General features: G+C 47.8%; 8 protein-coding genes across 8 annotated transcripts; 6 read left to right on the forward strand and 2 right to left on the reverse strand.

Annotated features, from left to right (window-relative positions):
• Positions 1-1,918: 1,918 nt before the first annotated feature.
• Positions 1,919-4,821, reverse strand: PG985_003614 (uncharacterized protein; the record flags this gene model as incomplete). The annotated part of the gene is made up of 4 exons (XM_066823383.1): positions 1,919-2,002; positions 2,058-3,243; positions 3,298-4,430; positions 4,480-4,821. The coding sequence occupies 4 exons, from the start codon at positions 4,819-4,821 to the stop codon at positions 1,919-1,921; spliced, it is 2,745 nt and encodes a 914-aa protein (XP_066686543.1).
• Positions 4,822-6,700: 1,879 nt separating this feature from the next.
• Positions 6,701-10,374, forward strand: PG985_003615 (ankyrin; the record flags this gene model as incomplete). Its single annotated transcript, XM_066823384.1, has 3 exons — positions 6,701-6,802; positions 6,867-7,074; positions 7,130-10,374. 3 exons carry the CDS (start codon positions 6,701-6,703, stop codon positions 10,372-10,374), a joined length of 3,555 nt encoding a protein of 1,184 aa, XP_066686544.1.
• Positions 10,375-11,123: 749 nt separating this feature from the next.
• On the forward strand, positions 11,124-12,071 carry PG985_003616 (oxidoreductase; the record flags this gene model as incomplete). The annotated part of the gene is made up of 3 exons (XM_066823385.1): positions 11,124-11,345; positions 11,387-11,558; positions 11,644-12,071. The coding sequence occupies 3 exons, from the start codon at positions 11,124-11,126 to the stop codon at positions 12,069-12,071; spliced, it is 822 nt and encodes a 273-aa protein (XP_066686545.1).
• Positions 12,072-12,544: 473 nt separating this feature from the next.
• PG985_003617 (uncharacterized protein) lies at positions 12,545-13,999 on the forward strand (the record flags this gene model as incomplete). Its single annotated transcript, XM_066823386.1, has 1 exon — positions 12,545-13,999. One exon carries the CDS (start codon positions 12,545-12,547, stop codon positions 13,997-13,999), a length of 1,455 nt encoding a protein of 484 aa, XP_066686546.1.
• Positions 14,000-14,690: 691 nt separating this feature from the next.
• PG985_003618 (cytochrome P450) lies at positions 14,691-16,420 on the forward strand (the record flags this gene model as incomplete). Its single annotated transcript, XM_066823387.1, has 5 exons — positions 14,691-14,870; positions 14,922-15,062; positions 15,132-15,216; positions 15,277-15,345; positions 15,396-16,420. 5 exons carry the CDS (start codon positions 14,691-14,693, stop codon positions 16,418-16,420), a joined length of 1,500 nt encoding a protein of 499 aa, XP_066686547.1.
• A 206-nt stretch (positions 16,421-16,626) lies between these two features.
• On the reverse strand, positions 16,627-17,523 carry PG985_003619 (uncharacterized protein; the record flags this gene model as incomplete). Its single annotated transcript, XM_066823388.1, has 2 exons — positions 16,627-17,149; positions 17,210-17,523. 2 exons carry the CDS (start codon positions 17,521-17,523, stop codon positions 16,627-16,629), a joined length of 837 nt encoding a protein of 278 aa, XP_066686548.1.
• A 949-nt stretch (positions 17,524-18,472) lies between these two features.
• On the forward strand, positions 18,473-20,089 carry PG985_003620 (monosaccharide transporter; the record flags this gene model as incomplete). Its single annotated transcript, XM_066823389.1, has 4 exons — positions 18,473-18,569; positions 18,623-18,738; positions 18,804-19,057; positions 19,099-20,089. The coding sequence occupies 4 exons, from the start codon at positions 18,473-18,475 to the stop codon at positions 20,087-20,089; spliced, it is 1,458 nt and encodes a 485-aa protein (XP_066686549.1).
• A 516-nt stretch (positions 20,090-20,605) lies between these two features.
• PG985_003621 (uncharacterized protein) lies at positions 20,606-22,753 on the forward strand (the record flags this gene model as incomplete). The annotated part of the gene is made up of 1 exon (XM_066823390.1): positions 20,606-22,753. The coding sequence occupies one exon, from the start codon at positions 20,606-20,608 to the stop codon at positions 22,751-22,753; it is 2,148 nt and encodes a 715-aa protein (XP_066686550.1).
• Positions 22,754-25,909: the final 3,156 nt, after the last annotated feature.

Raw genomic sequence — 25,909 nt, forward strand, 5'->3', positions numbered from 1 at the left:
GTCGTCTCCTTTAGAGGAATAAGCATGATATGATTCACACTTTCTCTATCCCAGGGTTCTCTATTGTCTTGAAGGCGGTTTAAGTAGTATGACGAAGATTGTCACTTGCGGGCGATTGTCTCGAGGAGAATACCTTGTACATGTTCAAATGGGATGCCTCAACATTACTTAGTTCTCTTCCGCGCGCCGTGGTCGGCTATTCGAGAAGATACGGAACATTGTATTCCAGGCGACTGCCCCTTATTGGGTATTAGCCATTGACCACCCTGGGCAATAGGGTTGTCCGGACGGGTGTTCCACCCTCAGCTTCTGCACTGCCGGCATTCAGAGATCAGTGAGTGAGTCTGGTCTGCGCCCAAGGTTGACGTTGCAGTACTACCGATACTAGCCCATTGTCAAAAGAAGCTCATGGGGATGGGACCTTGTTGCTTGGCTCTGCAGCCAAGTAGGTGGAACACACAGCTCGGGGAAAGGCATAACCCTTCCTCATTGGTCAATTTTGCCAGACCTCGCACCCTTCATCCCGATCCGGTAAAAATCAGCTGCCAGCTGGGCGAAAGAAGAATATTACGTTTCCCATGCCCCCTTCCAACGGTCGACCCCACTGTCCAAATCTCACTGCAGCTACGACCCCCAGGGAGGGACCGGAAATGCATCTTCCATCCCAGTGGCATGTAATCAGCCCAACCCACATGACGGTTCCCTCCTAGCAACTGTTGTTCCTGGGACCAGAGCACAGCATAGACGGCGCAAGCAACGGCTATGCATATGATATGAGATTAAGTCAGCAGGCTCGGAACGTCAGACCGCAAGAGATCTCCAAAGCCAGCCAGACAAGAGCTTACATTACATAACACCAGTATCAAGTAAAGGAACCAGGCCATTCAGCCCTACCTCATGGTCCTAGCCTATCCTGCCACGTAAGTAAGAAAGCAGACCCCCCTGTCCCATCCATACATTGGATGGTTGCTACGCTAAGTTTACTGCTGACTATTGCTTTCCAAAAGTGCACTTTTGCTGCCGCAACCGACGAGTGGGAGAGCCTCCTCTCCCCAATTGAACTTGGCAGCATGCTCCTTCAGTCACCAGGCATTGATCAATATCATTGGCATTATCAGGTTGGTGGTGTTTCTGCAGCTTACTTGCACTTTTCCCTCCTGCACATTCTATTCCGAAGCCGATGCCGAAGCCACAGCATGCATGCACACAGGTATCTTTGGTGTTCCTTGCTGTTCGTATTGCCTAATATTGTTCGTATTCAAATGACCAGTGAGATGGATATCAGGTCACACTTCTGCTCAGTATAGTGGTTGGCTGGATGGCGGCGTCTGACCCAAAGACAAATCAGGCGCCAACTTACCTGCATCCCACTGCCACAAGGGCTTGTTCGTGTATACCGTCCGTATGTGTGACGTCGAGGTCCTTCGATATCATCCCTGATTGGACGCCACGCTTTGTCACTCCTGTTCGTAATTCCCGGGTCCCGGAACCGTCCAATGGGGGAATTCACGTTAGTTTATGTAAGACAGTGTTGGTTATGGCTTGAGACTCCATGTTGGGAAGTACACTGAATTCGCAGTCTCAGCACGAGTCCATAAATAGGGGCAGACACTGTACTTTCGCCTTCCTCGGCGAGGACCGCCGAAGAAGAGTTGTTAACGTTAGACCCTTACAGCTTTAATCAGCCCTTATAAATTAAATATAAATAAAGTCTTCATTATTTAAACCGTATTTAATAGTTAAGAATAGCTACTAAGCTGCTTAACTACCCCTTTTGGATATAGCGTCGTCTTATAACCCTCGTTTCGTAACGGTGAAGAATAGCTACTAAGCTGCTTAGCTACCCCTTTTGGATATGACCTAGTCTCATAACCCTCGTCTCGTAGCATGTCCATTAATCCGTTAAAGTTGTCAGGCACTATGCATTCGCACATTGCATCATATCCGATCCAGATTCCCACATGTTCGTAACATCTGGTAGCCCCAGCCGCCCCATTCCCTTCTGGATTTGTTTTAACTGTTCTCCAACAGAGATCCTTCTGGGCCTTTATAAGGACAACAGCAATGCGGTAACTGTCTGTTTTTGCATCGCCAATAGGCTGAAGGAGTAGTGTGTACTCTTCTGCAGTGAAATTTGGCTCAAGTAGCAAGCGGCTACAGTTATGGTCTCGATAGAGGCCCGATAGCTGGATCAGTCTTATGCGCATACCAATGCTGAAATCGGCGTATCGTATTTGGTCGGGGGAACATTTGCGAAGCCAACGCATCATGTTAACAACACCTTGGATGGCGTGACGACGCGAGCGAAGGTTACAATGGAACAACCCGAGATGGTCTCGCGCTAATGCTCTCGCAGCGCCTCGAGTATCAGGAAACTTCCGTTGTTCATATATTGCAGCAGCCAGTCCGGGCGTATTGCCAGATAGCCAATGGTGCTTCTCCGGTGAACTGAAACGCATTGAAGGCGACAGGACATGTCGTAGAAGGCCAATTTCTGACATGTTGTCCGAGGACAGGCCCTTGGTGTGCTGAATCCAGTAATGATGAGCGTAGAGGTAGAAATGAAACTGTCGTTGGCCTTGCGCCTGAAATTGTCCACTGTAGTCGGAGATTGTCTGGCCAATGTCCAGGTCTCCGTGTTTCCGCATCCTGAGCAGCCTCAGTGCTATATTAATACTTGCGTGTGACGAAGTCCTCAAAGCAGCAGTAACAATGCGAGCTGGCGCGTCCCCGGCCGGTATATTGGGAACAACGGTTTTAGATACCTGCGTCTGAAACACGTTGTAGTTCAGATAAGTCAGAATGACCCTGGCCATATTGAGCTCGGCGGCTTCTTTGCTGAAGTGGAATTCATTGGGGTCTTCCCTGTCATTGAGAAGGAACTGCTGCACGCTTGGGTGGATGAAGTGTGCTGTCAATTGCTCTTCATCAACGAATACTAAGCTACCACAGCAGGAGAGGACAGATCTGGCATCGTTGACCAGTTTTCTAGGGTCCCAGGTGGTCTGCAGCGGCACGACGCTGATTGCTTCGCGGAGTTCATCCAGTGAAAGAGGCCGCATTACAACCAGCATGAGTTTCAAGACTCTTTCTTGATAGTCTGGTGCCAAATTCTTCCGCTGGTGGAGGATGCGACGATACGTTGCTGGTAAGTCCATGGGCAGATCATCGAGGGCGGCGTGGATACTTTCATCCGTCTTCTTTGAGCATATTGAGTCAATCTGAAGTGTAGCCCATAGAAACCTAGAATTTTCCAGTCAGTTTTCATACAGTCAAGGCAACAGGTAGAATACTTACATTCCCCGTGCACCTTTTTGCAGTACGTCTCGGATTCGTAGAATCAGCGCCGGATCTCCCAACGTGAGATTTCCTGACTCCAAGCTAGCTTCAAGCTTGGCCTGGATAAAGTCGTCTATCTCTTTATTTTCTTCTGGCATAAAGAGGACCTCGGAATGTTGATAAGCTGCAAGTTCCGCCTGTACCCGTGATTCGGCTTCCAACCGGTACGATATGCAGACCGACAGGATACCGTTACGTTTATCAGCCAAGAAACGGCTGAGTATCGAGAATATCTTCTTCCTTTCGCTCAGAGGGCAATCGTCAAGGCCGTCGAGAATGAAGAATACACGTGAAAACAGCGGCAGGAGTCTCTGGAGGGAAAAGGCCATATCTTGATTATTTGAGTTGGCCAAAATTGTGCGCATGGCGGAATTGTCTGTGTCCATTGGCATGGATTCGATCAGCTGACGAGTGAGGCTGCCAATTATCGTGCTGGCCGTGAGAGATTCGGCGTCGTCCACCCTCGAGAAAAAGAATGCCACCACAGGCGCCTTGGGTTGGAGTAGGACGTCTTGTACCATGTTGGCGAGGAGCACCGTCTTTCCCGAACCAAGTTTCCCTGCGACCCGAAGTAGCATGGATGACTTCTCTTCTTGCCTCCAGCGTCGATATTCCGGTGCATTCAAGAACCACGAGGTTGAGCCTGCATTTCTTGCTATCTTCCAGCCGATGTGATGACTGAATCGGGTACAACCATCGAGCACTTTTTGCCTGAGAGCAAGCTTCCCTCTGTAGTTCTCTGTACTCGAGAGCTTTTGCAATATGTTTCTCGATTTGGCGTTACTTATTGCTTCTTCGAGGCCGAATTGCTCTCGGATTGCAGCAGACCATCTCTCAAGCTCTTTCTGGTAGCTCCCAATGTCCGGTTTCCCCATGGCGATCTTGAGTTGCCCGAATTTGGACTTCAGACTCGATGTGTACATATGGCGACAGAGGTTGACGACGACGATGAAATACTCAGACACCAAGTCCTGCAGCGCCTGAGACTTGGGCGTTAGAGCTGCCATCTCACCGTAGCGGGGTGCAGACTTCCCGATACTCAAAAAGAGCTCCGAGAGACTCTCAAAATATGCCTGGAACCTTACGATAGCCTGATTTAACTGTAAGCCTAGGTCATATATTCACATGCAGAAAACTTACCAGTAATGTAGTGCGCACGATTGTCCAGACACCGCAGGCCACGATGTTCTGAGAGCCGCCTATGATGACATCACCAATGGCGGCGAACTGCTGCACGCATTCCAGCGTTTTCATCAATCTCGGCCCGTAGCACCGAGAACCTGCGGTGCGAGTCGTATGGTCGATCTCGGCGGTGAGTTGCATAACGCCCTTGATTGTCGGTGGGGACGAGATGGTCTGATTCTTGAAAAGCGAGAACTCGCGTTTGGCGTCATCTTGCAGGCCTGCCTCGAATTCCGACACGGCCTGTGCGAGCCTGATCTCGGCCTTCAGCTTCGCTGCCTGGTTCAAAGCCCGCGACATAACGACGACTACGCAAGGGGTGCAACAAGCAGGAGTGCTGCGTCAAATAGATAGGCATTGATGCTCTTCTAATACACTTGTTACGACGGTAAATTCTCATTTAATCAGCAGAGAACAACAATTAGTCGGGGTGCGCCAGAAACTCTGGCGCCGTGGTGTCAGCAACCCCTCACTCGCCGCGAACCAATCAAGGGGCAAACGGCCCCTACCTCAACCAAAAATTATGCCTTGATAAGGCACACAGATATGGTAAGGCAGAATTCCAACTCCCCTCCCGAAATGCAATGTAACGCTCGTGTTTCCAATGCAGCTACGTACTAAAGTATTGGCTCCCTTGCAATCCTTTTCAATGCAGAGCGATTCAGTACGAATGGTCTATTAGATACCGCCACATATACTTGCAAATAAGATTATTTACCGCTGTGATACAGAAATTTAGAGTCCATAGCTTTTTACAGGTATTATCACTCTCTGGTGTGATTAACTCTAGCCAGGGGCTGTCGCAACGTTTTAGGGAATTCATATTAGTAGGCGTTCGTAACCCCTGCCTTCACTGTAATTAGCCCTCAAGTGTGTTCCTGTAGGTTCTAAATAGTACAGGCAACCTCAGATTTCCAGAGTACTGCACTGTGATAGGCATCTAGCACCTGCGGTCAAGGGGTGCGGTCCAATTTGGGCATGTTGTTAAGATGGTGTTGAAAGACCCCCTCCCCCCAACATCCATCCGGCTCAAGCAGGAGCAAAAGCTACGCGAACACTGTTATGGTGCCTTCGTCGGCTGGTGATAATATAAAGTTGGGTGAGATTTGGGAAGAGCCCAGCCGAAGGTTGTCTAATAGACACATGACAACTTCCATTGCCTGCCTTTTTAGTTCAGTATTGTCCGCCGGTCAAGTAGAACCTTGTACGTACTTATCATTGAACAGATAGTTCTTAGTCCCCATTTGGATAGGATCCTCTGTCTTTGTTGCCCTGAGGAGATGCAGTGACAGTTGTGGATAGCCCTGAGCTGGTGAAACTTCTCGGTGCAGTGCATTGGGGTAGCAGAAGCTGGACCTGTATTGTCGTATTGACGTCTGTGGGTGTTTGGTCATGGGATCGACCCCAAGCCGTGGCTGTCATTAACGGCATAGATAATTCTGCATCAGAAACATCTCGGACTCGTCGTCTGCGCCGCTTACATCTTAGCCAGCTCCAGGTACGAGCGATAGCTGAGGGGAGTGCTAGGAACAGGCCAATTATGGCGACTACTGCCTCAGTGGTGAGTTTCATTTGTGCTGATTATTGGTGATGAGTGGTTTGACTAGAGGGAATAATAATCGTGGTCGACTTTTGGCATCTGGGGGTTGGGTCCCTTCCTCAATTATATGTATCTCCATCGGGAATGGTGAGGCCCGGAAGTCGAGGAAATAGAAAAAGGCGGGAAAGAGTCACCCAGATGGAATGGCTTGAAGCCCCGTGCATTTTTGGGATCCTCCAATAGAGATGTAGCTCCTAAGCATTGCCCCATAAACGTTTTGGGAATCACCAATGAGAGGTATACTCCCCACGCCCCGAGAGTTTTGGGAACCACCAATCATTGCCATGCGGACTTTGGCTGCAGCGCTGCCCCTGCATGCAAAATCGTTTCGTTCCGATTGGCCCATCCCAAAATCATCTTGGCTCTAGCTACTGTGCTCCTATTGATTTTCCCCCGCTGTTGTCACCCGCACGACGCCTACATAAACCTCGAAGCTCCTCCGTCGCTCTTGAATGACACACAGTTTTCATCACTTCCAGGTTTCTCAGCCACGATACTTCTCCTCTCCTCCTAATACTCTCAGCTTATCTATCCTTTCCAAAGTCGCTGAAGAATGCCTTCCTCTGACAGTGAACAAGAATGGGAGAGCCACAAGAATCTTCTATGGTGTTTATGGGTGAAAGAAAGACGGAAGATGCTTCAGCTGATGATGGAGATGGCAGTCTTGGGCTTCGAACCATCGTAAGTCAGGTTCTAGATATCCAGCGACCAACGCAGACCTTCTAACACATGTCATTTCAGACAGCGAGAATACATATCTCACTTCAAGGCCTGGCATTTTGCACAAAACCACCCCAACGAGACTTGGAAATATGTTGGTCTCGCAATTGAGAAGCGTAAGCGGGAAGGCAAGGACAGCGCTGTTATTGTTGATGGCGTTCTCATCCCACACAAGAGACTTAAGCACGAGACAAGTCGTCACTCATACACGCGGATCGAGAAGGTAGTCAACGGTATGTGTGTACGGCAAATTACTTGTTACTGGAATGTTAGACTAAGTCATACCAGCAAGTCCGTCGCCTCCGGCAGAGCCTATGACAACAGTTTGCACGCCACCAGCCATGACACTAGGGCTTGAGTGGCCTTCGGCACTGCCCGTTTTCCACCTTAGAAGTATATTGTCTCAAGTTATTCCGGGTCCGTCGACATCCGTGGGACCGCTGATTCAAACACAACAACTCCTCCAAGCATTCCTATTCAGGGAATTGTTCCATTCTTTCGGGTGGCAATCGGGTGTAAGGTCACTCAGCGCTATTCGACTCTCGACCTGCATGGATGCTTGGGTCCCGGAGAGCTTTCCTGGGGAGCACATACTTGAAGCCCAACGCATCATCAAGAACCGATGCACTGCCCCAGAAGCGACACACTTAAACCTAATTGCGTATATGGCTTCCAACAACCGTCCTGGAATTCAGTCCGAAGCAGCTGTACTTCATCACTTCGTGCAATCTGGCATCTTGGACCAAACGATGAATTCCCGGGATCCACTTCTGAAGGAGCCAGCCATTAGAGCGTTCCTGGAAAAGATATTTAAATCGGCTATTAACTATGGACATCTAGTAGTGATCCGATGGCTTCTACGCCTTGACCTCAAGCTTAGCAGTCACCTCCCCTTGATACTTACCTCCGAGCATATAACTGTTTCCCAATGGGAACCAAGGATACTAGAGGAACTCATATCTTCTGGGGCGAGGCCGGACGAATATTGCTGTCGAAAGCATATCTCGCCAATTGTTTACGCAATTTCCAGCTGCAACTTCAGCGCTTTACAAACCTACTTGAAGCATCGTAAAGACGACATAGCTGGCCAAGCTAAAGCCAACCGAATGTCCACCTCATCGCCCAAGGGACACAACTCCTCTCGCAGCTTCGCCTTGGCGGAACTACTCCTAGCAGTCCATCATAGGGATATTCCCCGTTTGGAGGAATTGCATTGTCGGGGCATAAGCTTCGATATAGGGGATCGACAGGGGGTATTCCTCCTCGGCCTAGCAGTCAGTGAAGCTTATTTTTCGCTCGAAGTATGTCAAGCACTGCTTAAAATGGGGGCATCCCCGAACTTTGACCCTTCTACAAAAGCTGGCGGCGTCTTACCTTCGGTTTTACACATCGCTGCAGCGGTTCCTGGAGATGAGCTTTCCGGGCTGCTTCTCGGATATGGCGCTAAGCTACATAAGCCTCTTACGCCTGGTGTCTACTGGTCCGGTCGGTTTCTCTCACCGGATCCAATGTCGCCGTTGAATATTGCGATTGATTTCGGACGTTGGAGTTTAGTGGAACTTCTTTTGTCGAACGGGGCCCCAGTTCGTGGAAACGAACTATTACAGGCAGTAAAACATGATAGTAAGTGGGGCCCCGATTTGCCAATTTCACTGGCGCAATCTCTCGTTCAACATGGTGTCGACGTGAATTCGAAGGATGATTACGGAGAGAACGCTCTGCAGATCTGCATTCGTGGAAGAAAACCAAGCCTGGCTAAGTGCCTCTTGAGATTGGGTTCTCAAATGGATGCATATGCGCTTACATTGATGCATCCTTGCATCAGCTTAGACGAGTTGGAATCCTTCGAGCGGTGCCGAGATGCCTGGGATAGTGGTGATACCGCTACTCTGTGTGCTCTTATCGGGAACAATTCCATCACCGCTCACCGGGTTTTGGAACTTGGCGCCCATCAGTTTTGCCGTTTACGGTGTCAACAGGTACACACTTCAGTAATGGACCACTTTCTGGCGGTGTGCCAGTTGATTCCGACAAAGCTCCCAGACGCATATTTCAGCTCATCGTTGCTTCTCAGTCTCGTCTGGGCACTTAATGTTTGCCCTCTTTATGCCGAGAAAAAATATCAGGGGTTTGAGCAGGTTCTTAGGCAGGCACTGTCTAACAGAAGCACCGCTCAAGCCATCGATGCGAATGAAAAGCACGCGTTGTTCATCGCGATCAATTCGTCTGCTGATCGTGGCAAGCACATGCCCATGGAACTGATCCTCAGCACGCTCTTCTCAGCCCCGACGGCGACGGTCGATCCCTGGTACAACCCATTCGTACCGTTATATACATCGCTAATTAAAGAATACCTGGATTCACGCGATCAGACTCAACAGCCTGAGGCCCACAATCAACGGCCATTATGGAAAGGCCAGTGCGCACAGATATTACTTCAACGTCAATACCGACCAAACACTGCTGCTGGTTTAAGCAGCGTTGCGACAGGTTCAATACTTGAAGTCAAACAGCTCGTGTCACTAGGGTTCGACCCTCGGCGGCGGTATGCCTGGTCTTTGACAGCTTTACAGTGTGCTGTACATCAAGGGCGAAAGAATATGGCAGAGTTCCTACTCGAAGAAGGCGTCTCAGTTATCGCTTGCCCACCTTGGAAAGAGCTTACTCCCAGGCCCCATCCGGAGTGCCCTAAAGCAATTCTTGCCGAACCCGGGAGCAAAGACCGGAGGACTGCCTTCCAGTATGCAGTCCAGACCGGAAATATGGAGATGATTGACTTGTTACTCAAATACAAAGCTAGTGTCAACGAGCCGCCAGCACGCTATGCTGGCGCTACTGCTCTTCAGTTGGCCGCTATTCAAGGCTCCATCGGCATTACGAAGAAGCTCATTGACCTTGGTGCAGACGTCAATTGTCCCAGAGCACCCTATCGCGGCAGAACTGCCCTAGAGGGTGCTGCTGAACATGGCCGCTTAGATACGGTCGTTCTTCTGCTCGAAGTAGGCTGCCGCATTGATCGCGAGGGCAGAGATCAGTACATCCGGGCTGTAAAGCTTGCTCGAGACAATGATCACGTGGCAATGGCTTCCCTCCTAGAAAGTCGAGGGAAATGGACCAGGGAAGATGAACTCAGCCTTGGGGCCTGCGAGATCGACGAGGAGGAATACGAAGACCTGTACGAAGAGTGTGCCGGGCCGTGCTGTAGTATTTCTACAAGTGTATATGAGAGTCCGGATGAGCCTCGGTGCTGGGAATCTCGGTCAGGGGCCTTTGATGGAGACATCAGCCTGCACGACGAGGATTACACCATGCAAGATGATCACGGTATGCAAGAAAGTCCTTATGAATCTGCAGTTGTGAAAGGGGGAAAAGACCAATTTTACAGCGCATGCTCTCTTCAGTTGGAGGTACAGCCTGGCGTCGAAGGACACACAGGGGGCGTTTTGTTTGACAATTCTGACACGGTAGGTCCGATGTCTAGCTGGGGTGATTGGGCGTTTGATGATGATGGCATCGTTGCGGATTCTTTATAATGGCCTATATATACATTGCATGATTTACTACACTCTTGAACCGTCAGTTGCACACTCTATTCTCCGCCGGTATGCCGTGTGGCATGATGAGCTCTGTTAGTGATGCGACACCAGGGGTTGGCTCAAGACTGGCAGGAATTGCAATTCCAGAATTCAACTAATAATCTTATTGGTTAAGAACAGTCGCAACATGTATACATTATCTTTTTGTCCACCTATGTGCGGAAAGTCCCCTCCGACCTGACCATCAACAGAGTGTACGCGCTAGGGGCTGGATCCAAGTCAAGGGATAATCTAAAAGCGCAGAATTCTGGCCTCCATGGGCAGTAAACGCGGTGTGCCTATGGTTTTATGGTGTCTTGTTATGGTGTTTCTATGGTCTCCTCAAAGCTGGCAGAGAACGAACGAGGCACACAATGAGAAGATAACAAACTCGGTATGCATCACAGTGCGTTGTGTGCCCATTGGCCCCAAACCAATGCAATGCAACGTTATGTGGTCATCCTTGTTTCCAAGCCACTATGATTGCGTTGGCGTGTTCCGGCCTTAGAATGGATGGTTACCAGACTGCTGGGTCGGATAAATCAGAAGCATCCCTAGATTGGCCACCGGGGTCATGAGTTGCTCCGCGGAGGATCCAACACCACGCACTTACCAGACTCAACATACGTTCAAGAAGATCAGAAACGTTGCCATCGTGAACGTGTCTCATCCAATCGCGAAACCCCCAGCAGTCAAATAATCCGGCAATGACCGCCAAAACCATCCTCGTGACCGGCTGCTCCGCCGGCGGCATCGGCGCGACCATGGCGCTCGCCCTCGCGCGCCGCGCCCACCACGTCTTCGCGACGGCGCGCACCGTGTCCAAGATCCCCGCGGAGCTGTCGTCGCTCTCCAACGTGACCGTACTCACCCTCGACACCACGTCGGCCGACTCCATCGCGGCCGCCGCGGCCGCCGTCGAGGCCTCGGTCGGGGGCTCGACGTGCTGGTCAACAACGCGGGGGTCGAGTACACGATCCCGGTCCTCGACGTCGACATCGACACCGCCCGCCGCCTCTTCGACGTCAACGTGTTTGGCGTCGTGCGCACCGTGCAGGGGTTCGCGGACCTGCTGATCCGCAGCAAGGGGCGCATTGTCAATATGAGCACCAACGGCACCGCGGTCAACACGCCGTGGATGGGTAAGTGATGTCAATTGACTTCATCTCAAGGTTCAATGGTGTTCAGCGATTGCTAATGATTTGGTCTGGATATCATGTTAAACAGCATCGTACACGGCCTCCAAGACGGCACTGACGTCCTTTTCGGAGACGATGCGGCTCGAGCTGGAACCGTTCGGCGTGACCGTGGTGGCCATCATGACGGGCACGGTGAACACGCACTTCCACGACAACGAGCCGCGCTTCCAGCTGCCGGCGGGGTCGCGCTACGCCGCCATCCAGGACATCATCGCGGGGTGGGCCAGCGGCAAGCTGAAGCCGCCCGGCATCTCGGCCGACGAGTACGTCGAGTCCATTGTGGACGACATCGTGGGGCCCGGCAATGGCGGCCTGTTGTGGCGGGGCCCCTATTCGGGCAGCATCAAGTTCATGTCGCAGTGGGTACCGCAGTGGTGCAATGACGCCATCCTGAGGAAGATGAATTTGGGCTTCAAGGAGCTTGCGCAGCATCTGTCTGGATCGGGACAGAAGTGACCTCATTCACTCTTGGCAGCCGGCAAGATGGAAGAAGACAATAACTGGCAATCTGAAGAACTGACTGGGGGGCCTGAAGCCAGCGTGTAGATGATGCACTCCACCAGATAGACCTGCAGTAAATGAACAAGTTCCCCTGTTTTTGTTTTACTAATGAGCGGGACCGTGCCGCCCGATTGAGGTAACATTCCGAATAGGGACGGCCCAGAAACGGCCGGACCGGGGGGATCAGCCACTGGTCCAAGATCGTGGCCCACCCTTGGGAGATTGGATCGTAAAGAAAGCCCGCTTTTACCATCACTCTCTACAGCGGTGTAAATTAGGAAACGACAAGGGCGAAAATGTTGACTTAAGTCGCGCTCGAAATGCTAGACAGAACTGTTGCAATCATATCATAGATACGCGACCGGGTAATCCTGCCCTTTTCTCTCGCATCGTCTCGATTTCACGGGGTGCCATCGTCCGCAGCTGTCATGCGTTTCTCCGCCTCGTATCTGGCATTTTGTGCTTCGCTTGCCGTCCATGGCACTACTGCCCGTGCCGTTGTGCCCGCCGATGGTGAGGTGGTGGTGGAAAGCAGAGGGCTTGTCGGTGGTCTCGTTGGAGGCGTTCTCGGCACGGTTCTGGGCCTGGACGACGTGCTCGACAAGCTCGACAAGACAAAAGACCCCCAGGCCATCCTCGACATCCTGAACGGCGTGAAGCCACGGGCAACACCGACCAGCCTCCCGGAAGTGCAAAAGACTTTGCAGAGCATCTATGGGTCCGCGACGCCCACGAACCTGTTCAAGAACATTGCCTTGCAGTTGGGCTCGGGTCTTGGGCCACAAGAGGGCGACAAGGACTTGATAACCATCATTGAGGGATACACTGAGGGCGAGAACTCGGTCAACAACCCCAACAACCCGACCAACGTGTCGCGGCCCGTCTACCCATCGGCGGCTACCGGCGACGCGCCGTACAGCGTACCCGAGGCCCAACTGCGGGCCGCCATCCACATCCCCGCGACCTTCACGTTCGGCGCTAAGCCGCCCGTGCTGTTTGTCCCGGGCACGTGGTCCTACGGTGGCTCGGTGTTCGGGTCGAATCTGCGGAAGCTGCTCACGGGATCGCCGCATGCGGACCCGGTGTGGCTGAACGTCCCGGGCGGCATGACACGGGATGCCCAAGTTAACTCCGAGTACATCGCCTACGCCATCAACTACCTCTCGGCCATCTGCAGCAACGACGATGACAAGAACAGCAGCAACCTCACTGTGGTCAGTTGGTCCCAGGGCGGCCTGGACACGCAGTGGGCCTTCACCTTCTGGCCCTCGACGCGGGCCCGCGTCTCCAACTTCCTGCCCGTCTCGCCCGACTACCACGGCACCGTCCTGGCCAACGTGCTCTGCCTGTCGGCCGACAGCGACGTAGGCCTGGGACTCTGCGACCCGGCCGTCATCCAGCAGGAGTATACGTCCAAGTACATCGCCACGCTGCGGGCGGCCGGGGGCGACAGCGCCTACGTGCCCACGACGACCTTCTACTCGGGCTTCTTCGACGAGATCGTCCAGCCCCAACACGGCACGGACGCCTCGGCCTACCTGCTGGACGCGCGGGGCGTCGGGGTCACCAACGTCGAGCCGCAGGTCGTCTGTCCCCCGGGGTCGCCGGGCGCCGGCTTCTACGGCCACGCCGGCATGCTGTACCACCCGCTGACGTACGCCCTCATCGTGGACGCCCTCTCTCACGGCAGCAGTGACCTGAGCCGCGTCGATGTCGCCGAGGTCTGCTCGACTTACACGGCGCCGGGGCTGGGGCTGGAAGATGTTTTGGCTACGGCCGGCTTGATCCCCGTCGCTTTGGGGATCATGCTCTCCTCTCCGGATAAGAGGATGGTGGAGCCGCCCATCATGCCGTACGCGAGGGGGTTTGCGAGCCGTGTATAGCCTGCATCCGTAGCCGTGGGCGATGCTCGCAAGCAACTTGAAAGGATTTGGTGGACCAACGAAAAGATGGGTAGTAGTAGGGTCTGACTGGACGATTACCCAATAGACTTAATACGTAATAGGTCTTTCTGTAACCATGTAATACCACATCGCCTGTAGAACTTATATAATCTTGCTCGGAATTATCCGATGCGACTTGACATAAGGCGTGATTGGTCGTTAAAATTAGAACACAGCGTGCACGGTCGAGACGATCAAGCGCGGGGTTTCTTTAGCCCGGGCACAGCTAGGGGCCCTTAGATGAGTACTTTACATCTTTCCATTGAATAAGCTTGGTATTATAGGATAGCTAATTGGTCATATAGGAAGGGATCAGGTTATTCTTAGAGTACCTAACACTACAGGCAAAGAACATGTTGCTTCCCAGACCAACCGCGCAGTGGGAAAGCCATGATTGGCCCCCCAACGTGCCCCCGCCAACACGTTCAAGGCCCCTTGCGTCGGGTCACTGCACGCCACCGACCAACACATGCCGCAAGCCCAACATACAGGCCGGGAGGCCATGAAGGTAAAAAGAGCTCTGAACTAACATGAGATCAACTTGGGATATTTGGAATCCATGTTATCTGCCATCCAGTCCCCCAACAACAACGCAAACCCTCAACTTGACCTTCTATCACCGCAGGCCACAATGGATGCGGCAATCTTCTCAATAGTAGCTGCCATTAGCGGCTGGTACCTGTTGAGATGGATGCGAAGTAATCCAATTCCCAACAGTCCGGTGCAACGTGTCGAGTTCGACGACGGAGACAACTCAAGACTCCGGTACGCACGTGAGTCTGAGAAACTCATTGCGAAAGGCTACCGCGATGTAAGAACAACATAATTACAACACTTGTAAGACTTACTGACAAGTCAGCAGTATCTGAGAAAAGGACAAGCTTTCTCGATGCGCAACGTCGTCGATGATCGACGACCGCTTGTTGTCCTACCCCGCAAGTACCTCGACGAGGTGAAAAACGCATCCCAGGACGAACTGAGCTTTCCGCGGTTCATGGAAGATGTAAGCAAGAAAGCAATACACTGGAATGAAAGGTGCGAGCATCACTAACCATGCCATTCGCATCTACAGCTTTCCATCTTGAGACACGTCGGAGGTCCTCTGATAACGGACGAATTGTGCCACGCGACAAGGACAGATCTGAACCGAGCACTTCGTGAGTCTAAACTGACTTCGATCCTATGACCCAAAAAGAAAGTCTCGCTGATTCCCATAGCCCATCTCATACAGCAACTGTACGAGGACTGTTTGACAGGATGCAAAGAATTCATCCCAGAATGCCCTGGTAAGTTTAATGCCAAATCGGACTCCCTCCACGCTCATACCATATGATAGAATGGACCAGCATCATGCCTTACCCCCTTTTGCTACAAATCTTCAATCGAATCGGGCAGCGAGTTCTGGTCGGACCAGAGCTGGGCCGAAACCCCGAGTGGCTGGACCTGACTCAGAATTACACGACGAGTCTGCTTCAAGGGACCAACACTGTCCGGGCCAAGTACACCCCGTCCCTGCGCTGGCTGGCAAAATACCTGGAGCGAGACGTCAAGATGGTGTACAAACAGCGTCAACGAGCGGCAGCGCTGCTCGAACCCGTCCTGCAAAGCCGCCTGGCGGCTAGGGCGGAGAAACAGCAACAGACAGATCATCACGACGACGCCATCGAGTGGCTCATCGATGACTACCACCGAAAGGGCATGCAAGTCACGGCGCAAGAAATAGCCCAGGATCAGCTGGGCTTGACCCTGGCAGCAATTCATAACACCGCCGCCACGGTCCTTTCGACGCTGTACGACCTCATCGACCACCCGGCATCCCTGGATGACATCAGGACCGAGGTCCGACAAGCCATGGGCCAGCACGGCGGCGGCTTCGACCGAGCGGCCCTGCAGTCCCTGCGCCACTTGGACAGCTTCATGACGGAGAGTCTCCGGATGCATTCCATGCCCCAAGTCACGGTCCAGCGCCTCGCTCTCGTTCCCAAGACGTTCCACGACGGGTTCCACATCCCGGCGGGCACGCAGGTCATGTTCGCCAATCGCCAGCTGAACCACGACCTGGACTTGTATCCCGATCCCGAGCGGTTCGACGCCAAACGGTTCTACGACCGGGATGGGAACAATAAACACCACTTCGCCACCGTTTCGGACGATTTCATCAACTTTGGCAGCGGTTTCCACGCCTGTCCTGGGCGGTTCTTTGCGCAGGATGTCATCAAGCTGCTGCTTGCGTCACTGCTGATCCGGTACGATTTCAAGTATCTGGAGAAGGGTCAGAAGCGGCCGGCGGACATGACGGATAACCTGGTCGTGTACCCTGACGTCACTGTGCCCATTCTTATCAAGGAGTTGTCTCTTTAATGGATTGTCATCGATTGGCGCGAGGATGTGGGCTCACATTGAGCAAGTAGTCATATTCTAAGAGCGAGGGGGTTATCGTTGCAGATACTGTTGCTAGGTAACCCGAGGTATGATCGAGTTCAAAGCAGTGTCTGGTAGTATCAAAGTAAAGCCATCAAAAGATTCGCACATCTGTTTACCTAGTGCTTCCCCCGCTGATCGTCGACCTAACCACGAATCCGAGCAAGCACCCGACGGAGCTGACCCATATGCTTACCGTGTTTAGGCGGTACCGACATGCCTCCCTGTAGCGCACGTACCTGCCAGAGAACACCGAGTATGCTGGCTACTATTATGCCTTCCATATCCGCTGCCTCCTCATCCACCTCTCCGCCCCACTCGGGTAATAGAAGCACACCCTCGCTGCGGCCATGCGACAGAGGCTTGCTGCAGCCAGCGTCGTGGTAGATGGCGCGTACCCGGGCGGTCGTGTCTCCGGGCCTGCCCTTGTCGACTAGCGTATACCGCAATGGGCCATCTTCGATGGGATGGATTTGCCACTCGAGCGACGTCGTAGAGGACTTATCATTTTTCGTGTGAGGGATGTCCAGTGTGAAGTAAGGATGGTGAATCACGTCACCAGCCCTGGTCGAGGGGGGGATCGGAAAGAACGTGTCCATCGTGATGGACCCCTTTGGCGATTCGATGGAGACACGGTACGGCTCTCCCTCGGACGGCAACGTCAGGGTCCTGTTGTCACCGCAGTTAGCAGCACTGTTGGCTTACTTAGTAGGTGGTGGGACAACTAACAGCCGAATCTCCCTGCCCTGGTTGCTTAACTCGCGCTTCTGTACCGAGATGGTCACTCCATCTTTCGAAGCTGCTGCTCTCTGCATGTTTCCATGGTATATCACGGAATGACCGGCGCCATCTCCACGCGGCTTACACGCCGCGCTTAGCTTGACTGCGTACAGCGTAGAGCCCAGCTGCGTGTCCCCGACTGCGTGGTGATAGGAGTCGCTGGCTTCGTACATGGGGAGATGGAGCGCATCGTTGTCATGGCATGGGATGTATAAGACACTGGTCAGATGAGCGGGTGTCGGGGTGGGCTTGCGCCCGAGCATGGTATCAAAAAAGGCAAATCTTTCCGGGTCGGAAGTAGGACGGGAGGAGGACGGCATAGGGGCCCAGTTGCAAAGACCCATCGACATGATGGGTGTATGGGTAGGTGTAATTGCAGTTGCAGTCTGGGTTTGTAATAGGTAGATGAGTTGAGGAGTGTTGCAACTCAACGAAATGGATATGAAACCCTGTCTCGAGGACTGTCGGTCTTGGGCGAGGAGTGTATGGGCACCGCTTGATGTTTCTGGGAAAACAGCGAAATATTATTCACATTGTAGGCTCACCTCCCATTGATTACCACTTTATATCCATGAGTTCCACACACAGAGTGGTTCTCTGCCAAATGGAAAGCCCTCCCTGGAGAATCACTCATGTGCGCCTCGATATGCCCGGTTATGCATGATGATGCGTAGCGGCAGTCCGACGCGGAGTAGCCCATCTTAGCCTTGCCGCAGCTCTAGATGAGTAAACGCACTTCCGTACTGATTTCCCATAGGCCCGTGGCATGCATTGCCGCCACCCTCGCAGCGGGCGGCGCAAAGTAAGCTCCCCTGTGACTAGTGCGCCATCGCCCAAAGAGGCAGCTCCGCTTGAGAGCCCGACGCTGACCAACAGGGTAGCACCGCAGTCTGTCGGGGTTCCCCCTTTACCTGTCTTATATCATTGCGACTTGACAACTGGCTGAAGTACGAAATATGAGCGAAGAATGACAGAAGTATATCTGGGGGTAGCCTATTGTCATGGAGGGGCATCCGGTCTTGTCAGGGTCACCAGGTATCGGGCCAACGCTGGAGGGGGATAAATAAGCGTGCTAAAACAGTCAAACTTTGCCATCTGCTTAAATATCCCACCTGTTATGTCTTCTCCCTGTTCTCGTTTGAAACAAGGTGAGAATGGTGAATTAAACGCATCTCTACATTGCCACCGTTTCTCGAGATACGTCAATACAACATGACCAAAGCTCGTTCGTCACTGCCTATCACTCGGCGGGTGATATGGATGGGCATAACATACTCACTTGGCGGGTTTCTTTATGGGTACGACACGGGTTTGTTCGCCCGTCACCTGGCCCACCGTACCTTGACCTAACACACGTCGTAGGCCAGATCTCCGGTTTCCTTGAGATGGCCAGTTTCAAACAAGCATTTGGCACCTGGGACGTCGAGATGGGCAAGTATCTGTTCTCTTCGACCCGCTCAGGCTTGATCGTGGGACTGGTGAGTATAATGACCCCCTTAACCCTGAACCAACATTGTGATCTCCAAGTTAATATCACGGTCAGCTGAGCATCGGAAATCTCTTCGGGGCCCTGATGGCCGGCCCATTGGCCGATCGACTGGGTCGCAAGTTACCCATCATACTGGCCTGCTTCATCTACTGTGTTGGTGCTATCGTGCAAATCACCTCTCAGTACGCCTGGTATCAAGTAGCTCTCGGTCGTTGGACAGGCGGGCTTGGCGTCGGGGCCTTGTCCACCCTCGTGCCTTTGGCCTCCAGCGAAACCTCGCCGACCAACATTCGAGGATTGGTCGTCTCGTGAGTGGCCATACATTCATGGACATGAACTACCCAACCAGCTCTGCTAAGAATTATGAAAGTGGCTACCAGATGTCCGTCACGCTGGGTATACTGACCGCATCCCTCGTGAACCTCGGCACGGAAAGCTTGCCCTCTTCGGCGGCGTGGCGAATCACCATGGGGCTTGACTTTGTATGGGTTTCCATGCTACTTCTGGGCTTAGTGTTCGTTCCCGAAAGCCCCAAGTACCTCTTTGTCACCGGCAAGCGCGAAGACACCACGGCCATCATAGCAAGCCTTATGGGTGTTCAAGACGATCACCCGGTCCTGGTGCAGGAACTGGGTGAAATGGAAGCCAGTCTGCAGGCTGAAAGGTCGGGAATTTCAGTGGATTGGAAACAAATCTTACGAGACCGGCAGATACGGTCACGCATCTTGCTCGCGACCGGGATCCTATCCTTCCAGCAGCTCACGGGGGTCAACTTCTTCTTCTACTACGGAACGTCCGTGTTTGCCGGCACCGGCATCTCCAACAGCTACATCACTCAAGTGATACTCAGCCTGGTCAACGTCCTCTGCACAGTCCCCGGGCTCTACTTCGCCCAGCAGCTCCGGCGGAAGCGGTGCCTGTTCTTGGGCGCGCTGTGGATGGCGCTGTTCCTCGTCGTCTACGCCTCGACCGGCCGGTTCTGGCTGGACCAGGGGTTCCCTCAGCGCACGCCGGCCGCCAGCGGGGTCCTCATCGGGTCGACGGCCCTCTTCATCGCGGGGTTCGCCAGCACCTGGGGCCCGATCTCCTGGGGCGAGGCGGCCATCGTGTGCCCGGCGCAGTGCCGGGCCACGAGTGCGTCTTTCGCCACGGCCGTCTATTGGATGTGGAGCTTCCTGATTGCCTTCTTCACGCCGGCCATCACGGCCCGTATCAGCTATGCCTACGGCTACGTCTTTGGTGGGTGTTGTCTGCTCATGGCGCTGATGGTGCATGTCTGTCTTGTGGAGTCCCAGGGGCGAACGATGGAGGAGGTTGATGCGATGTATAGTAGTTCATAAAAATGGCACCGTAGTTGACATGAAGCCCTGTCACCGGTCAGATCTTAAATTGCCTCTAGTTCTCTCTCTACCGAGGGCGGAGAGAAGATTTAGATCCCCGGTGCCCCAGCCCCCAGCCCCCAGCCCTATATCAAGCCCTGATAAGACCATGGCAATAAATGCGGCCCGCTAAATTCATGATGCGAACTTCATTTGGCCAATCAATGCCTTGTCGTTCAATAATAGTCTTATCTGAAGGCAATTGTAACCGTTCTTGGCGGGTGGTAGAGTAGGGTTGCATACTTGGCCCGGCCGCAGATATTGCGACCAAAGCATGCATATGCGCGCCTGTAAACTGCTCGGCACCTCCTTAAACGTTATCCACGCCTTAACTACTTACCCAATGCAGGCTTAGATCCGAGACCGGTTGCAGGGCTTGGCACTTTATACCGACACCACGGCCCCCATTGCCTTGCCTTTCGGGTTGGGGGCTACAATAACACATCTAACCACACACTCAGATGCAAGTAAAACAGCATGGACACAGATGGCCAAGTCTATTTGGGCGTCTGGACCAACTGGTCTCGGGCGTCTGGGTCTGCTGTCATGGGCGCGACCTTGACTACGACGCGCGAACATGGCAATTTTCTTATTGCATTTACTGCCTTCTTCGTACCCTTTGTCGCCTCTCGATTCTGGAGGATCTTCGCGACCCTCTTTCATCAATGCTACTCGGCTTCAGGCCCGCGGGATGCCATCCATCACCAGCGACAGGTTATCCTGCGTAATTCTTCTTCGCCCGAGTCCGGTCTTGTGTCTTTCATCCGCCTCGTGTGGGCATGGCGCCATGCACGGCCCTGGCTACGGCTATTGCCCGCAGCTCTCTTCACTTTTGTCTCTACCATTACTTTTACCGTGGCAGGTGGTTTCTCGTCCCAGATCTCCACCGCGGGCGAAGTGCTCCTGAAAGGGGACCACTGCGAGATTGCTACCGACATACACAAGGGCAACCTGACCCAATTCGACGCCTCCAAGGCGTACTGGGCCTCCTTCATAAACAATGTGAATAACTATGCTCAGCAATGCTACACCAATCGAAGCTCAGGGCTCGTCGAATGCGCCAGGTTCATAACGGACACTATCCCGACGGCTACCATGGATTATGAGGCTGCCTGTCCCTTCGACGACTCGGGCGTCTGTCAGCAGAATAGTTCAAATCTACGACTGGATACTGGGCATATGAATAGCAACGACATCTTTGGGCTTAATGCCCCTCGTGATGAGACATTGACATTGCGATACGTTCTACAGTGTGCTTCATTGAAGACGGAAGGACGCGCGCGCAATACCACGGTTTCCAATCGAAACTTTACTACCTACAGCTACGGAAAGAGGCTATCAAGCGAGAAATGGGCGGATCTGAACTACACCTACTCGGTCCCAGACGTGGAGACCCAGTACGCGAGAGCTGGAGGTGGCTTTGGAAATAACAAAGTCTTGGTCAGGTATGAGCCCATGGTATGCCTTCATGCTAGGTTCCCTTCTGACATCAACCATCCACACTTTAGTAGCGAATACTTCTTGATATACCAAGGATATCTCATCAACGAATCCTCCACGTTCTATCCAGATCCAGAAGTTGTAGTACGTGACGGAGACGTTTCGCTGTTCTTCCTATCGGGTAATGGGGTAGGGTTTGATACGCCTTCGGAAGACGACTGGTACCGCGTGAATGTCGTCGGCGGGACAAGGAACATTATCGGCGAGCCTGAGGAGAAAGCGGAAAGCAAAGCCTTTTTCCGACCAAGGGAGGCAGCATCGCCCCTAGGGTGCGTCGAGCAGTACCAGTGGTGCCGGGATCCAGCCTCGAACCAGTGTGGCAACCTATCGGGTCTTTTAGACGCCCTCTACAGTGCCGCGCATTGGTTCGATCTGACCAGCGAAGACCTGGACGCCGACAGGCCGATATTGCCCAGCAATTTGGGGTCCCTTTTCCAATGGGCATACCTAGTTCTGTTCAACCACGGGGCTATGCTGACACATCTCATCGAAACACTCGGCCCAACCTCCATCGTCTCACAGACCCAGCAGAGTTTCATATATAGAATCCAAGACAACCAGTGGCAGCTTGACGTCACGCAGTGGTGGCACACCCGGCTTGCCAGTTTCCAGGCCCTATTCGTCAACACTGCCCAAGGAAGCACCAACTCCCCCTACCGGCCCTACACCTTCGCGCCCACGAATGAACGCGAGTGGGATCTATGCCATAACCAGAAGATCCGGAGCACGCGGCACGCCTCGTTCAGCGTCTTCGGCCTGGCCTTTACGTACGCGCTAGGCTCGCTCATCATCGTCCTTTCCTTCGTCGTCACGCCGTTGCTCGGGCTCCTGCAGAGGCGCGGCCGCTACAGCCGGTATGCCTACCTCGAGTGGGAGAGCGAGACGGCAATCCAGCTCCACCGGTTGGCGCAAGATCAACTCGGCCACGGCCGCTGGAGCCGATGTAATGAGCACGTTCCGGTCACGCAGCCGGGCGATTTGCTCGCACCCCTCGACATTACGGACCTTACACACCCCGTGCTAGCGTGCGCAAACGCCAGCCTGGAAAAGCCTGGCTGCTCTCCCGTGCTGCACGGCGATGGTGAAGGCGACTCTGATAATTGCCAGGAGCCCGAACGCGCCTAGTAAAACTGACCCGTAGGCTACTGCCACTCCCTTAATTATTACCTTTTAAAAACTTTTATTTCTTGAAAAACGTATATAAATTCGTAATATTTAATAAAGAATATTAATTTATTATTTATATTATAAATAAAATTTTTATAAACCTTTTTAATTATTTATATAATAAAATAAAAATATAAAAATATAAATTATTTAATTATATAAATTATTTAATTATATAAATTATTTAATTTTATAATGATTAGTTAATAAAGAATCGATAATAATATATTTATTAAAAGTTTATTTATTAATTTCACTTTATATTTTATTAATTTAAATATTAAGATTATTTATTTTATAATTTTATTTTAATAAATTTATAAATAACGAATAAAAATTAATATAACTTTAAATCCTATATTTATAATTATAAAATTATTAAAATGTTCTAATTTAAATATATTAATAAATTTAATAAAATAAATCAATATTAAAAGTTAATAATATATTTTTAATAAAATAATTATTTTAAAGTTATTAAAAACACTTTTTATAAATATTTATAATATAAAATTAATATTTATTATAATATATATAAATAAATATTATATATTAAATAATTATAAATAGATTTAATAATATATAAAAGATTAAAAGGATATTAATATATATAGAAATTATAAATTTTAAAAAATATTTATTATAATAATTTATAATAATAATTTATATAAAATTATTATATAAGTATTTAAATATATAATCTATTATAATATATTATATTATATTTATTTAATTTATTTCTTAATATATATTATATATAATTAATATAAATAATATAGAATATATAAAAGATAATATAAATTAATAATAATTTTATATTAAAATAAATAAATATTTTAAATAATAAAATTAAAAAAATTAAACCTTTAATAATAATAGATAATAAATATTAAACCCTTTTTTTATTATAACCTTTAATTATAATTATTTATTATCCTTTATAATATAAAGTTTAAAATAAACCCGGGGTTTATAATAATATTATATTTAATTATTAAGAAAAGAATTATTTATTTATATTATATAAGTTTAAAATCTATAAGAAATTATTTATATTAAATAATAAAATTTTTAAAATTAATATATATAAATATTATTTTTATATAAATTTTTAAAAAAAGAATTTAAAATAAATATAAATTTTTATAATATATACTTTTTAAAACCTATAATTTATTTTTCCTTTTTATTATATATATATATATATATATATTATTATTTATAAAGGATACCTTTAATAATTTTAATAAAGCCGGCGTTACTACGTTAATAATTAAATTTTAATTTTTTAAAAAGTTTAATTTTTATAATTATTATATCGCCTTTAATAAATTAAATTTTAAAATATTTAAAATTATTTTTAATAATATATCTTTTAAATCATTATAATATATAATTCTTTATATATAAAATTTATATATTATATATAAAATATATAGCGGTGAAAACCGTTATTAAAATTATTAAATAATAAAAAACGTATTTATATATATAAAATAGAAATAAATTTCTAAAAACTACGGAATTTAATAAATAAAATATTAATATAATTCTTAAATAAATAGCTTTAAATTATATATAAATTATATATATAAGTTAATTAAATAAAGTCTTTTAATAAGGTTTATTATAATATTAATAATTAAAAGAAAACCTATTAACTTTAATAAATTAAATTTTCTTTCTTTAAATTATTTATTTATATAATATATAATATATTAATTTATATCTTTAACATTTATAATAGTTTTTATATTATTTATATTATTTTAGTTTTATAAAATAAAATCTTTAATTAATAGTTTTTTAAAAGCGGGTTTTTTTATAATTTATTATATTTATATTATAATTAATTATAACAATTAATTTATTAATAAAGTATTTAATAATAGGATATTTATAAAGATAACTTTTATTTTATTTAATAAATTAAATAATATTAAATTAATCGGTTAAAAAAAGAAGATAAGGGAAGTATAATTTAATTAAGTATTAACTTAATTAAATTAATTACTTAAAACTATTTATTTAATATAATATAATTAAACCTTTAATTATAGCTTAATTTTATAAATATTAAATTTTAATACCGTATTATTATTATTAAATATATTAAAATTAAATATTAATTATTTATAAAAATAATTATAATTATATTTAAATTCCTTATTAATAAAAATAAAACTATCTTATAAAGGATATTAATCTATTATTTATATTAAAAAGAAGATTTATATAAAACCTATTACTTTTTATATAATAAATTAAATTAAATAAATATATAAGTTAATTAATTATATAATAACCGATTAATAATAAATCGATAATAATATATTTATTAAATAACTATTTATTAATCTCGATTCACCTTCCTAACTTTATTTCCTACTTATCGACGCTTCGATATTATCTATTTAGTTATTTTATTACAATAAATTTTTAAATAACGATTAAAAATTAATATAACCTTTTCTTTTATATTTATACGGCTTTTCTTTAACCTTATAAAAATACAATATTTATTATTAAAATTATAAAAGAATCGATTATTATTTTTTTTAATTTCCTTTTTTATTTTTATTTTTTATTAAATAATAAAAAAAGAATATAAATATAAAGCTATTTTTTATTTCGGTTTTTAAAATATTATATTATTAATAACTTTAACGATATTAAGATACTTTAATTTTAATAAATTAATAAATTTAATAAATATTTTAACTTTAAAGTGTTATAATATATAATTAATAAAATAACCTCTTTAAAATTATTAAAGGCGCTTTTTATAAATATATATAATATAGCGTTATTATTAATATTAATATCCGCTATAATATATATAAATAAATATTAAGATTTAATAATATATAAAGGATTAAAGATAGTAATATATATATATATATATATATAATAAAAAGGAGAGATAAATTATAAATTTTAAAAAACGTTTATTATAAAAATTTATATTTATTTTTAAAAACTTTCTTTAAAAATTTATATAAAATTAATATTTATATATATTAATTTTAAAAACTTTATTATTTAATATAAATAATTTCTTATAGATTTTAAACTTATATAATATAATCGAATATAATAATTCTTTTTTTAAAA

Source organism: Apiospora marii (genome assembly GCF_038362585.1).
Source record: "Apiospora marii strain CBS 49790 chromosome Unknown utg000003l_segment0_segment0, whole genome shotgun sequence".
NCBI lineage: Eukaryota > Fungi > Ascomycota > Sordariomycetes > Amphisphaeriales > Apiosporaceae > Apiospora > Apiospora marii.